At 46.2% G+C, this 14784-nt stretch overlaps 6 protein-coding genes across 6 annotated transcripts; 3 read left to right on the plus strand and 3 right to left on the minus strand.

Annotated features, from left to right (window-relative positions):
* Nucleotides 1-231: 231 nt before the first annotated feature.
* Nucleotides 232-1532, plus strand: CTRU02_206645 (P450 monooxygenase; the record flags this gene model as incomplete). The annotated part of the gene is made up of 3 exons (XM_036732001.2): nt 232-576; nt 724-1039; nt 1108-1532. The coding sequence occupies 3 exons, from the start codon at nt 232-234 to the stop codon at nt 1530-1532; spliced, it is 1086 nt and encodes a 361-aa protein (XP_036576232.2).
* A 151-nt stretch (nt 1533-1683) lies between these two features.
* CTRU02_206646 (methyltransferase C1B3.06c) lies at nt 1684-2478 on the minus strand (the record flags this gene model as incomplete). Its single annotated transcript, XM_036732002.1, has 1 exon — nt 1684-2478. The coding sequence occupies one exon, from the start codon at nt 2476-2478 to the stop codon at nt 1684-1686; it is 795 nt and encodes a 264-aa protein (XP_036576233.1).
* An 857-nt stretch (nt 2479-3335) lies between these two features.
* CTRU02_206647 (uncharacterized protein) lies at nt 3336-5062 on the plus strand (the record flags this gene model as incomplete). The annotated part of the gene is made up of 6 exons (XM_036732003.1): nt 3336-3467; nt 3593-3993; nt 4094-4228; nt 4281-4310; nt 4391-4667; nt 4730-5062. The coding sequence occupies 6 exons, from the start codon at nt 3336-3338 to the stop codon at nt 5060-5062; spliced, it is 1308 nt and encodes a 435-aa protein (XP_036576234.1).
* Nucleotides 5063-5312: 250 nt separating this feature from the next.
* CTRU02_206648 (uncharacterized protein) lies at nt 5313-6354 on the minus strand (the record flags this gene model as incomplete). Its single annotated transcript, XM_036732004.1, has 4 exons — nt 5313-5510; nt 5547-5691; nt 5750-6166; nt 6263-6354. The coding sequence occupies 4 exons, from the start codon at nt 6352-6354 to the stop codon at nt 5313-5315; spliced, it is 852 nt and encodes a 283-aa protein (XP_036576235.1).
* Nucleotides 6355-7669: 1315 nt separating this feature from the next.
* Nucleotides 7670-8888, plus strand: CTRU02_206649 (udp-glucuronosyl udp-glucosyltransferase; the record flags this gene model as incomplete). Its single annotated transcript, XM_036732005.1, has 3 exons — nt 7670-7806; nt 7859-8633; nt 8691-8888. 3 exons carry the CDS (start codon nt 7670-7672, stop codon nt 8886-8888), a joined length of 1110 nt encoding a protein of 369 aa, XP_036576236.1.
* A 1602-nt stretch (nt 8889-10490) lies between these two features.
* CTRU02_206650 (sodium chloride dependent neurotransmitter) lies at nt 10491-13017 on the minus strand (the record flags this gene model as incomplete). The annotated part of the gene is made up of 3 exons (XM_036732006.1): nt 10491-10934; nt 11231-12018; nt 12207-13017. 3 exons carry the CDS (start codon nt 13015-13017, stop codon nt 10491-10493), a joined length of 2043 nt encoding a protein of 680 aa, XP_036576237.1.
* Between the last annotated feature and the right edge of the window lie 1767 nt (nt 13018-14784).

Here is a 14784-nt window from a genome sequence, read left to right on the forward strand (position 1 = left end):
TAAGTAAGTAATTCCAAGTACACGACGGTAAACAGTACAAACGCCTGGTGTAATGTACTAATGTTGACTCGCAGACCACTTGACCGACAACCTTGTAGATGAAGCTTCGGCAGCTCTTAATGAGCAACTCGGGAACCAGAAGGGTAAGTTTCACGTTGACAAATCGTTCTTCAGTCTGTACCTATTTGGATTGTAGCATGTTTTGAGTTACTGATGAGGCGGACTCTTGGTATGCCAGATTGGAGTAGTGTTACTTTGAAGCCATTTGTCTCAAACTTGGTTGCACGCCTCTCAGCGCGACTTTTTGTTGGGCCCGAATTATGCTGCAACAAAGAATGGCTTGAACTCTCTACTGGCTACGCTATTGACTGTTTTCTCGCTGCTTATGCACTTCGTCGTTGGACACCCTTCCTACGATGGCCCGCCAGTTGGCTCTTACCAGAATGTCGTGCCCTGCGGAAACGAGTAGACGACGCTCGTCGGATATTAGAACCACTGTTATCATCACGTTATGGTGGAAGTAAGCCAAGTCAACCCAACAGCGAATTCAAGGGACGCACGGAAGATACCATTGATGTATGTGTCAAATCTCACTGCCATCATTCCTTACCAATCATGCATTACCAAACTGTTATGGATCTTGGTTGAAAGCCCTCTTGATTTGGCCTTTATGTGTCTCGAGTGTGTTCTGTTACCTGGTAAATGTCTAATTTTGCTTGGCAGTGGTTAAAAGATGCATTTGAAAAGGCCGGGGCCTCAGCTAAATACAACGTGGCTGATGCACAACTTGGTCTCAGCATCGTGGCCATACATACCACAACAGAGCTGCTCACTGGTGCGCTCTTCGACATTATCGCAAGCGGGCCTCAATTAGTGAATGAGCTGCGACAGGAAATCGTCACTGTTTTTGAGGCAGACAGTATTTATCAGTCTTGTCACCGCCGTGAAAAATCTATTTTCAACAAAACAAGCTTATACGAGTTGAAATTGCTCGACAGTACACTTAAGGAGTCCCAAAGAGTGCATACCAGGGGAGTGGGTATGTCTCGTTTTGATTATAAGGTATCCATATTAGACGTTCATTACTAACATAAGCTGTTCTCAAAGGCGCTATGGGTCGCGTTGCTGAAGAGGACGTTCGTTTGCCTGACGGACTAGTCATACCCAAAGGTGCGTCCTCGATTGTTACCCTGGCAGCCTACAATAACGAGAATCTTTATCCCGAGCCACATAAATTCAATCCTCGTCGATTCTTGCAACTGCGTTCGCAGCCAGGTCAGGAGAAAAACTGGCAGCTAGTGACCACAAGCCCCGACCACTTGGGTTTTGGGTACGGCGATCACGCATGTCCTGGACGGTTCCTCGCCGCCAACGAGGTTAAGATTGCGCTGGTCTACTTGATCATGGAATATGACTGGAAGCTCTCGGGACAGAGGCCAGAAGACACAATGGTGACCGGTTCTGTGCATCAAGCCGACGCCAAAGCTCAAGTTATGTTTAAGAAGAGGGCTTCGGAAGTATGCCTCCAGTAAAAGCAGAAACGCTACTAAGTACTTTGGATAAGAGCATATCTCAATCTCATAAGAATCTCTTACGTACGGCTAAATATACACAAAGTATTTGAACATTTGCAAATCAGATTGGCCGAATAGTCATACTCTTTTGCCACGAACGCGGCACGATTCATTTGAAACACAGCATCTCAGCAACCTTGCCAATGCAAATGTGACCTTCAGTCCCATGCCAAATCTCGTAAGCTGTGTTAAAATCATCCAACTGCTCTTCTGTAAGAATGCCAAGGTTGATGGCCTGCTCCTTGCCTATGCCGGCTCCAATGATGTTCAACATGTTGGTCTGCTTTTCCTCCCCATAGCCCACAGTGATTCTTCCGCCGTCCTCCGTGAAGCCAGCTTCGCGTGCCCAGTCAGCCAGGTGTGAGCCCGCTTCGGGATGACCTCCTTTGGCTCGCAATAACTTGGCAGCAATACGCCCATGAAGTCTCATTGCAGGCAGATCGGGAATCCACACTACTTGCTTTTCGATATCTAATGGATCCCGCACTGCGACCACACCGCCAACTTTACACACGCGACGGAATTCACGAAGGGCGGCCACTCGGTTCTTGACGTGCGTAATGCATGTATGAGCATGCACAATGTCGAAGCTTCCATCCGGAAATTTTGAGAGGTCCTCAGCGTTACAAACTTCGAATGATAAGTTATGGGGCCGCGGACATTCGCTGCCATTGTTGTCGTTGCTGGCGTAGGCTATATGTGTTTTTTGTGCAAATAATACCATCTCAATGGCACAGTCAACCCCAACGACTCGACCTTGTGGACAGAGATTCGCAAAGTCCCGAGTAATGCTTCCGGAACCGGCACCGACATCGAGAATATGTGAGTCTGGACGAATATAAGGCAATAGATATGCTGCTTGTATACGGGCCCGGCGGTAATTGAAGGAAGATTCCTGAGTCATCGTCGCCGAGTTTACCTTGTAGATAGCAGAGATTACTGTCTTGCTCAACACTCTTAAATAGCAACAAACGTGGTTCTAAACTAAAATGTTTAATGCGTATGTCTTTCTACGAAATTGCTGCAATTACTTACAACGAGACAGTGATCCAGACAGACCACTCAAGATCGATGAGTCTAGCGTATTTCTAGTGTGCTACTTTGATGAGAGATTTTACAAACAAATGTAACTTGGACAAGGGCTTTTGTCGTATTTCATATCGAAATTTCGCCGTCTGGATGTCTGCTTCCTCTCGGATACAAGCATTTGCATCTCTCAAGCCGACAATACGTGGTAGTCATGTTAGATTGGCTTCATCCCCATCAGTAATCAGTCGCGCAGGTCTACAATGGTACAAGTCCTTGCTCGGTTCATAATCGACACGGTGTTGTATTGCGTTTGGACACTACTCGGCGAGTCAGTAAGGAGAAATCTCGCTGAAATGATCGGCCAGTTGTCACAGAGAGTTTACACGGAGCCACGACACGGCCTTGCTCATCATGTCATATGCCTGCTGGGCGGGCTGATTACACCGCCGGACCTTTGACGGGGAAATAAGGCCTGCGGAGTGATGGTGTAGCTGGATCAAATGACCGTCGGAGGTGTGCACGTAGGAAATGATGGCAGACCCCATCCATTACTCGTTACCAAGCTGCACCCAACACAACCCTTTGCGACTCATCCAGACTCAGGATACAGAGAAAATTAATTCTCTGTAAGAATCATACGCATTGGATGTGATTTCCTCTTCTAATGTCTCTTTCTTTGAATTTTGTTTGTTTTCTCAGCCCCATTGACAAAACGGAAGTTTGAAGCAAGCCATGTCAATCATTCCTCCAACTAAAACGTTCACTCCTGGACTGGAGTTTACAAAGAAGAATTATATCGACCCAGAAGTTGAATTCAATAAGAACTATATTTCTGCAATTAAAATCGTGAGAGAAAAGCTTGCTGTAGGTGAAGTCTTCGAATCCAAGCTCGCTGCGCCCCCTTTTGTCTTGGCTGTGCACATATTTCGATTTCGTCCGCTCTTGTATGCTTTTCAACTGCCTGACCAATGGCACTGATCACTTGAAAGTCTTTTAGAGAATTGAAAGCAATTTTACAGCTCAGGTTTGGGGATGAGAATCACTCCAAGCCTCCGATTTTCGTTGATGCGCGCGGAAACGAAGCGCAACTACTAGACTCGTTACCGAATGACATCCAGCCGGATGTACAGACAACTATAAAGCCTGAATATTTGATAAGATTTCATGAAGGCACTCTAGATCCTCGGTTGGGATTGTTTCAGGATGCTCGGCTCTACGAACCATCGATCCCCAGAGGCGACGTCCCAAAGCTGATTCGTTTCGCCGATCTATTGAACAAGACACCAACGCTGCCACTCGAGCACACCATCAATTCCAGCAGAGTTGGCCTTCCAAAGCCTACAAAGTATATTGAAAAGGTTAAAAAAGACATTGTTGAGTTTGGCTATGGGTAAGTCGTATTTTACGCTATATTTCGTTCCAATAGCAAATGCGCCCTGTTTTTCATTGCTTTGTGCGAGGCCTTGCACTAACTTTTGTGAGCATTGTAGCCTCGTGAAGGACGCTTTGTCAGCGACTGAAGTCGAGATCATCAAGAAGGCTGTTCTTGAACAAGCTGCTGGGGAGCGTCAAGCAGGTGTTGCTGCGCTTGATGGTGGCCCTGAAAGGCCAAATCAACGAGTATGGTACGTTTTCCCCCACACTTCCGCGCCGCAAAGTGTTTACAGCTGGTCTCAGGAACTTAATAAACAAAGGAGATGAGTTCATGTACGCCATGATAGGCACCTACAGATTGATCTGTTTAGAAGAGAGAAGCAAACTAACCAAAATTTGGAACAATGATACAGAGATCTTCTAAACCACCCACTCATAGATGCCATTATTCCGTGGTTCTTGGGCGATCATGCTCATATCTCTACTTTATCCGCAAATATAGCACGCCCAGGAAACACGCCTATGCAACTTCACACGGATCAGTCGTCCAAAACGCCACCGCAGCGCAACATGGCACTTGGATTGAATATCTCTTTCTACCTTGTAGATGTCACTGACACTAACGGGGCAACACGTGTCTATCCAAGATCACACAATGGGAATATAGCAGCAAGTAATATATGGACCGTGGTAAGTTTTCTAGCAAGACGCAGTATTTGTTGTATGCTGATACATGCTTCTTTCAACGACAGGAGGGTTCTGTTCCTGTTGAGGGACCGGCGGGAACCGCGATTGTATTTGACAATCGTTTATGGCATACAACCGGACCTAATCGTGCCAAAGAAGACGATGTTACCAAAGAACGCCCTGTAATACTGCTACACTTTGTACGCTCGTTTGTGCGTGCCGGTGAAAATCACTATCTCTCAATGCGCAAAGATGTCGAGGCCAAGTTGCCAGACCGACAAAAGGCTTTTTTTGGTTTCCGCAAGATTCCTGGCATTGGATCAGTGGAGGGGTCTACTACGGTTGACTTTGTTAGTCGAAAAGAGGATGCCATCGGCGTTATGCGAGCACTGCCTTAGATGAGCAAGCATTGGTATTTATTGCATTTGAGGACCCAGCATTCATTTACTTACTCAACTGGGAATAAGTTCTATCTTAGGAATTGTTTTACATTGCTGGAAAAGAACAGTCCGTTTAAAACACGTTTTCTCCATTGCTAATGAACGCATAATCGTAATAATTTTTAAGATGTGCAAGCGTTGTCTCTCTTTTCATGCTTTTGCAGATGAGCTGTTTTGTTGCGCACAAGATAAGTCATTACCTGATATGTCAGTCTTGAATATCTTTTGCCGTAAGCCCACCAAGAATAGCACTCCTGCTGTCATTGATGTTGATAAATGTGTATTCCGACAAAATCGGGCCTCCAGCCTTGTGCGAAATTCCAAGTGTTACACCGAGGAGGTTTGGTTCTGTCCAAACAGGCCTTAGCCCTCGAGCTTCAAGTCTCTCAAACCACTCCAAGTATGTCTTGGATGTCATGGAAACTTCACTGGGCCTGCCTAGATGAACATCCATTGGACGCTGTAGATGTATCTCGACTAGTATCTGACCTATAGGCACTTCAAGTCCTTTTTCGGCCGAAAAATTACCGATGAGGCTGTCTAAGACTTCAAACTCGAATGTTTCAATATCCATTTTTAAAATGTCCCTTTTCATATCTCGCATCAGTAAATAGTCATGTTGCTGACAGATCGTGATTCACTTACACATAGTCATGGCCATTCTTCTTCATGGCATCTTGAACAGAGTAGTATGGAGGATTACTCGAAGTGTCGGTTTGCCCAGCAGCTCCAGCTTTGAGGAAATGAGCGCGTCCACGGTTAGATTCATCCAGCTGGTCCCCCCAGTCATCTACAGACATATCGAATCCCCATATTTCGCAGTTTGTACGAGACAGCATTTCGTTTTCGAAGCTTGACTCTTGTCCAACTCCAAGAGAATAAATAATAATGGGTCGTGCTTTGCTAGCGGTGCTATAGCATGACATTCCACAGACCCATTTGCCACCGTCGCCAAGGCGCCCTACTCGTTCCATCTCGAACGGCGCAGCAAAGGATGCGGGGGTGAAGTCCCAGATTGTGTATGGATGAGACAAATAGGGTTCTTCCTCACGGCCGGGAGGCCCAATAACGCAAGGGAAGCTTCGATCCGTCAGTTAGCGTCAATCAGGTCTAGGTATCTGACTACGAAGTTCAAACAAGAATGCAATCGGAACATACAGTGGCATTTTGTCAACACTTCCGTAATCTGTTGCAATCATCTCGTGCCGTTGCTTAACCGACCTTGCCCAAGCCGCTTCTGCTCGACGCATGTGCTCCTCTAGAGTAGGCCTCAATTTCCCTTTTTTGTGCTCCTTGTCTACGGACTTGAAGTCCGAATTTGAATTTTGTTTTGGATGCTGAGAGCTTTGGGCAATCATGATGATGTTGGTAGTTGAGAGAAGATGGTGGGAAAGTTAGTTAAGAGAAAAGTGACGTGTGATAGGAAATTGATCATCTGAATAACACAAAATTTCCAGGTATGCTGTAAATGGGTCAAAGTTCTATAGTAACTGAATGAAGAGCGGGATCTTTTCCTTGGTGGTTGCAGTACTTTAACTCAGTAGTACCAGGAGCTATAAGTGATTTCCTTTCCACTTGCAGTGCCGTATTGGTTAGCGAGTTCGACACGACTCCGGGTTGTTACACAGGTTCCACAATCTCCGTCGGGCAGTTCATGTCTCAAAAGTTTAAATACACAAATGATATATCGCAGCCACGTACTACAATGAAGTCCAGGAATCCTTGTAATGGCCCGGTTGGGCACTTATTCGTACTCTATAATGAGTAATCACCTTGAATGAGCTCTTGCATATTTGGGTCCATGCCACTGTGGATAAATGACTAGTAAAAGTCCCCGAGGTACTTCGAAAAATTGCATCACCGGGTAAAGTTTGTAAGCTTTGACATTGATCTTCTCTAAAGATTCCCAGATATGGAAGTTGCCATTCTATCTTACTGTTAACGAGCCAAGAGATGTGAAATGGCATGTACGGCCGGAATTCAAGTAAGCGAGGTTACATAAAGTATGGCCCATTGGGTTAAGGACAAAGGTTTGACGGGTAAAGTAATATTATCCGCGCTGAAGAACGTGAAATAATCCCAGAAAACTTATATTTTCCTGTACAAGTAGTACATTTTTATTAAATCACTTTCCACCACCGATCTTTGTTTATACTCAAATGTGTTGTTCCTATATTTCTTTGATCTCATCTTACTTTGAATGCTACCACGATGGACAAGAGCTACATTCAAGGGCAACGCCCGGCAATCCTAGTTGTTTGCACCCCTCCGGAAGGACATGTAACGCCAATGCTTCAGATTGCAGCCTTTCTTATCAGTCGTAACTACGATGTATGGTTTCTGACATCGGAAGCATGGCGAGAGCGTGTCCAGCGGATTGGGGCAAATTTCATTCCATCTTTGAAAGCATGGAACTCTACTGGAGTAAAGTCGCTGTACAAATCCATCTTAAGCGACCTAAGCAGCTCATCGCGTGATGAATTGTGGACAAAGCACTACAACTCACTATTCAAAGCAATATGGGTACAAAACATACCTAGTTCATTGGAAAGCATACGCCGAGCCATGACAGTCGTTCGGCAGGCCATTGGCCCTGAGCGAGACGTCGTCATGATAGTTGAAACATGGGTCCCAGGCATTATTCCGTTAAAGCTCGGTGCCGAGTTACCGTGGGGATATACGAAGCCTCCAAAGACACTAGGGTCAGCAAATTCCGATCATGAATGTTTCCATATCGGCTGCTAACGTTAACAGAATCAGCGTGATTCCACCACAAATCTTCAGCGTCGAGCAAGGCCCGACGCTCCCGGGCCCAATTAATTCGGGCCTTGCGGGGAACATAGGCATACCACACTACGATTCGTCTGGTTCCTCGCAGGAAGCTATTCACGCCCGTAACGTGCTGCTTGCGCGGCTTTGCAGTGCTGCCTTCGCACCAACATGGGATGATCTACGTTTTGTGCTTCGCATGTGTGGAGCATCTGAAGACTTCAATACCATCTTTGACTCCGACACATGCATACCACAAATACCATCAAATCTCGGTTTTCTGTGTCATGATACAACATTGCAGATGTGCGTGCCAAGCCTCGAGTACAGATCTACCAGCTGGCCTAAACATGTCAAGTTCGGAGGCACGTTACCGCGGAAAACATTAGACGTCACATTCGACCGCCCAGTATGGCTAGATGAGGTTCGACAACAGGGGCGGCAAGGCTCTAAAAAGAAAAAAGTGGTTTTCACCACGCAAGGAACGATGGCAGTCGATTATTCTATGTGTATTCTTCCGACTATTATGGGACTCTCAGACAGAGAAGACATAATCGTAATCGCCGTTCTTGGTGTTAAAGGTGAATCTCTAGAGCAAGCGCCGAGCAATGCGATTGTACTCGATTACTTCCCATATGACCCAATCTTGGAGTTGGCAGATGTTGTTGTTACGAATGGTTCATATGGTATCTTTTCTCAGTGTGCCCTACACGGCGTTCCAATGGTTCTAGCCGGAGCATTCTCAGAAGACAAGCCCGAGGTAAAATGCAGTCAACTGAATTTACAAACACGTTAAGAGGTTTACTTACTCTATCAGGTATGCAACCGTGCCGAATATTCTGGGATCGGGCTATACATAAGATCCTCCTGGCCGCGGCCGGAGGAGATAGCTGCGGGTGTGAACAAGGTCCTCGAAACCGATAAGTATGTAAAAAGAGCGGCCGAGATATCAGCGGAGATCGAAGAATTCAAATGCCTGGATACTGTTGAGAGGGAGCTCCGGAAATTGTTTTAACCAAGAAATAATCTTGTTGCAGTTTGACTCGCTAATAAGAGTTTTGGCTGGCAAAGAGTGGGACAGTCACATCGCCTTATGCGGTCACTATTACAAAGGATCCATTGATACTGAATCCCGAAACGTAAATGCTGCTAAGAGATTCATATACCACCTCAGTTGAGGACAGCTCAACATATTGGTTGTTCTGAAGCCTTGCATTTTGGAAGTTAAGCCCTTAATATATTTCTTAGCTTAAGAAGCGCCATAAAACTCAACATCGGAGAGGTTCGTTTGTTTTGCTGATTCCTTTCAGCTGACACTTATTATTTCCTCTTTGAACTGTATAATTACCAGTTTCTGATTCTTTTGATAACGCTTAAGTGCCCTATTGAGGCGTTGTTGGTAATTTTCTGTCTTCAATGCATCAGACCTCTTCATTCAGCTAGAATGACTACTCTGGGCCTCGAATTGTTGCTTCCAAACAATCATTATGTTGGTTCAAGAATTTTCGTGCTGCTTCAATGCCAAAGATTTGACCTTGGAGTTCGGCTTCCTTGAGCTTCTTGGCTCCATCTTGAAGGCGTTCTTGTAGCATTTCTAAACGGCTCTGGTCTCACTGTTGCAAAGAAGAGACCTGTCGATGATAGGACGAGAACTTGTAAGAATTATCTCATCTCGGACAAGGTAGCTCTTGGGACGAATGACTGTGATCAGATCAGTAGCATTGACGTCTTTAACTTGATGCTTTGATTGGAGCTAAGTTATTCCTCTGATGTGTTCGAAGGGAGCTCTTGCGCCGAATTTATACCTGTTCATGGTAATTCCTTGAATGCCAAATTTGTGTTTTAAGTGGTAGTCGCGCAGGTTGGACCAGTTACTGTGCCATCAAGCCGTTTGACTTTTGAAAGCTGTGTCTAACCTAACTTTGGAGAGCCCAAAGAATTCAACGCCGTCCTACAATGATAGGTTAATCAAGGCGCGTGTGAAAAGCATTGACGGTTTGCCTTTGTAAGATCAAAAGTGCAATTATTCTGAATACACAGGGCTATTACAACAATCAATCGGCCTCAAATTCATGTCGTAAAGTTCACTAATCAGTTCCATCAGCCGTTGTTACTTATGCTTAGAATGCTGGCCACAATTGTGAGCTCATGAGGTTAATGGCACACAGATGATAGGAACCACGGTAATCATTGGGAGGTTAGTGTGTTGAGGCCAACGTCAATAAGACATTGAGCTTCGCCAAGAATCATCTGAACTTTGGACGCCAAAATCCTCAGCAGACACGCAAAAAATTCCTTTGTTAGACTGTTAGTACGAAAAAGCCAGTTATCCCTTCGCCGTCTCCTATCGAAGTGAACACCATATAATAGTTATCTGTGGTTAGAACGCGTGACGAGAAAACACAAGGCCAGACAATGTTCTTGTCCAAAGTCTCGCAATTTTAACAGAACGTAGTCTTAACATATACGTATCAGTTCGGCGGCTTGAGCGTAGGTGCCGTGAAGACAGCACCACTTCCAAATGTCATTAATTTAATCGGCAGCCTAATGCTAGGAATGATCCATGGAATCGGCGAGTAAAACATAAAATAGTTAAGAGAGACAAGAGGAATCTGCATCAAGCGGTGGCTCTCTTGTCATCCGTAGTGACAAGATCTTTCGGAGGAGTAGTGGGCGATTCTTTCCGCTCCACTGTCTCTTCAGGCTGGCCTTGTTCCAAGTTCCCAGCCGCAACAGCTTGCGCTTCATCTGCCCCAATTGTTACATTAGGAGCGTATGCTAACTTGCCCTCGTTCCGTCGCTTTGGAGGGATCAAGACGTCGTACCACCTTGGAACGATGAAACTGCCAAAGATGAGTAGCAAGGCGATGTGGCCGACACCAAAGCCGAGGATGTGGAGAGGATCGTAACGGAGCTTGTAGAACGCAGGGTACGAGAATCCATAGACAATGGCGAGAATTGGGCCTGAGATGTATCGCAATAGTACCGGCCAAAATATCGGAATACTCCAGTTTTTGCCCTGGCCGACGATAACGTTCAGGTCTCGGCGGAGTTGGTTTCCCTGTAGACGAACAATGTTAGTTTATTATCATCAAACCCTAACCATCATATATCTCTCGACACAGTCCAGAGTTACAAATGAAAGACCCGTGAACAACGTGAGAAGTTCTCATCGAACACTCTGCTACAAGACATTGCTTGTTGTCCAGCTTTTGTGCCTGAATTAGGCAGCCGAAGAAACCGGGTCTCCGTCTCCGGATTCTCGGCATCAGAGTGGATCCCCGCATACCTCTCACCAACCCAACCGGAACTCATGCCAGGTGAACGATATCGCCACTGACCAAGCAGGGAAAATCCAGAGTAAGAAAGAGAACTTACAGAGTAGAATGCAAGGTACCACAACCGGCTCATGTACGCATTCTTACCCCAAAATCTTGGGGCAACAGAATCAGGGGTTTTTCCGATGAAGACTGAAGCGATGCACCCCGCGAAGAAAAGGCCAAAGCCAACGCCAGCTCCAGCACCGGGGTGAACAGCGTGCGCAATTGCGACTCCAAGGACCATCCCTAAAATGTATCCAGTATTGTAAATGATGAAAGCAGGTCTTCCAACCTGCCCAATAACATCTTTGCAACGATACACGGTCGTAGATGTGACGCATTCGGCAAACACTACGAATACCAGAGCAACGTCATTCGTCCATTTATCGACTCCAGATAATAAAGCGTAACCAAATTGGGTGCAGTAAGGGAGAGAAAAGAGGAAGGAGAGAATGGTGAGGGCTGTGACGACGATAGGCCGTGAATATTTGATACCGGTGTCCATGACCAAAGTCACGACAGCGTCGAGCATGGCAAATGCCGAACTGAAACCTAGTACCATCAGAGTGAAAAACAAGGCGACGGCCCAGAAGTTCGCACCAGGCATTTCGGTAACAGCAAGAGGAAGGGTAAGAAATCCGATTGTGAATCCTCCGATCGGATTTGCGGGGTCGGGATACATTCCGAGATACCCAACAACTCCAAAAACAGCGAACGCGGCGATGTTCTCGAACAACACATTGCTGCAGACAATCAGGATAGAATCCATAACTGCATTGGAGTATTGTCTGTTGTACGATGCATAGGATGTAAAGTAACCAAATCCTTTTGTCACGTTAGTAAAGAAACGTCAAGTACTCGAGAAATGAAAACTGGAGTGAGGGTATTCATGTTCCGGGGTGGGGGTTTCGAGATTTGCTTTTTTCCTTTCTTTCCTACTTTCTTTCTTCATTTCAAGGGTCGACGGGTATAAAAATAAACAAGGAGTTTGAAGAGAGGGGAAAATATCTTACCAACGCCGGTTGAGAAGAAAACTTGTCCACAAGCCGTCTGCCAAACCTGTCCCCGCGCAAGTTGAGAGCCTCGCCATGTTGCGAAATATAGCTTCACTCCTTCACCTGCATTTTCCAGTGAGACAGATCGGCCAATGAGAACAATGGTGACTACAATGGGTAGGCCCATAGTAAAGTAAACGACTCGACCAGTAAGGCCAACACCGCGAAAGATGCAAAGCCAGCAGAGGAACCAAGTGAAGATGGTCCACCCAACCGTCTCACCGATCAGGGCTGTGCCCGGATACTGGGTGTAGTTGAGTACGGCACTGCCATCGGCAGTGAGATTTCCCTCGATCGGATCAATGTTGGCGACCACATCTTGGTTAAAGAACTCGTCTCCTCTGTTGGTCCAGGGCAGGGGACTTGTGAAGGATTGTCGGAAATAGTTCATGATCCATGCCAAGTTGACGACAAAGTATGGCCCCACCACAAATCCGACATATAGAAGACTGAGACCGGTGCCTTTAAGTCGTTGATTGATATTGTTGTATGCGACCACACTGCCTCCTCGGTAGGCTTGCCCAATAGCAATCTCAAGCACCAGCACAGGAATCGCCAGAAGGAACACAGCCATTAGGTACGGAATGTACCACTGCAATCCATGATTGTTGTAAACCTGGGACGGGTAGCGAAGCAGATTGCCCATTCCGGCGCAACCTCCCATAGACGCGAGAAGAAAGGCCGCCCGTGAGGGCCATGCATCACGACCATCCTCGGCCTTGTTTGGGGGCGGAGCGAACCAACGCCCAACCTTTTTGAGCATATCCATGACCACTTGGAGGATACACGGACAGTCTAAATCAGGTGGGGCTCCGTTCTTTGAGGGGCTATAAATCCCAGGAGTCGTCTGACGTCTCTGATATGACGGGTTGTTCTGCAGTGCAGTAGCTTGTCCAAGGAGAATGCGAGGCTTGCAAATGAGGTGCGAATGGCCTTGAATGATGGAACCCTGAGGGTGAGATATCCCTATGGTGAATCCAAATGTTCAGGTGGAGAAGGGGGAAGAGAGGGTGAATGGGTTCAGAGAAAGATGCGTCCTTCTCAGAAGTGGTACGTACCAAGGATACTATTAACCGTTGGTCTCCCTATCTTTTTATTCACCCCTACATTTATCTATGGCATCTAATGCTTGCAAGAAGAGTTTTTTCTTGTTTTTCTTTTCGCCGCAGGACGCGAGTACCTCCAATCCGCTTGCCCACACAAAGAGTTGATGGCCCTGAGCACGCAATCTTGGTTATTTCCCGCCTCCTGGGTCCCGTAAGCGCCGGCATCTTCCAACAGCTGGAAAAGGTGGGGGCTCCAAAGTCTTACAATTACCTAGGACAAGACTTTAGGGCAAATCCTTCCAATGGCTGGCTTTTCACAATACTGCGGATGGAAGTAGGCGTCGGGGGCGGAGAACATGGGAATCCACGCCAGTCAGCCAAGATCTCGGCAGACTTGGCGGCATGGTGCTTTGGACCCGGTATCCGTCCGGCCAAGCCCGAGAACGGAGCCATGAGGTATTGTGACATCGAATCACCGGCACACAATGACACGATCCCCCCCACTTAATGGTATCTCAGTAGAGGTTGGCAGCAATGTTTCTGGGTCGGGGTCACCGTAAAGTCGTCAGACGTTGACGTGGGATGGCAAGTAGACAGAAAAGTGAGCCTTGGCGGTCAGCAAGTAGCAGAACAAAGGGCCCTCTTGATTTGAAAATGACGGACAGAACACACAGTCAAACAAAATTTGCTCTCCGACTCTACATTTTTCATAGCACTGCTTGTATTAGAGCTTGCTCCTTTGAACGAATGTACCTGAATGCCCAAGTTTGATTGTAGCAGTGCTGCTATGCTTCACCGTCTGCAAATTATATAATCTGGTTTACATCTATATCAAAATGGACCATAGGAGTGAGCAGAATACGAAAATAGGGTCGCAGATGATGGAACAGTGATGCTTGCGGTTCACGTCAACTACATCATAACGTTTCTTGCCAAGCTGTCATACTAAACGGTACAGATCGGTCATCCTTGTTCCTGCTGCGAGTAACTGCACCCCATCTTTTGGCTGCTTGCATATGCCAACCAGCTAGACAATAGATCCCAAGGACCTTAGTCGACTTGCAAATCACGACTCCGCTTTCCAGAATTCCATCTTGTCAAAAACGCAGTTTTTCAAATATGCTTTTTAGTATTTGGAGGGGCATTTGTTGTGGGTCTCTTTAAATGCCCAGCATTGGGATCTTCAGATCGATCAATGAGATATCCTGGCCAGCAAACTTCCTGGTCACTCCTTGTCAAAAAGTGAAAAGTTGAAACAATTTACTATAAAATCAGTTTTCATTTATTGTGACAAACCAGTCACATAGTAACCAGGCTATAGAGTTTGCAAAAGGGCGACTTAATTTGGAAAGAGAGGATTTGCGTAGAAAAGCACATCTGTCTTCGGTGTGTGTTTCAGATGGTTTACGTAAACGCCTCGCTCGGTGACCAGGGTGAGCATTGAAGTTATCAGCAAAGTTGTTAACTTAAACAAGGAATAACTACAGATA

This window comes from Colletotrichum truncatum (genome assembly GCF_014235925.2).
Source record: "Colletotrichum truncatum strain CMES1059 chromosome Unknown Contig_0003, whole genome shotgun sequence".
NCBI classification, from domain to species: Eukaryota; Fungi; Ascomycota; class Sordariomycetes; order Glomerellales; family Glomerellaceae; genus Colletotrichum; species Colletotrichum truncatum.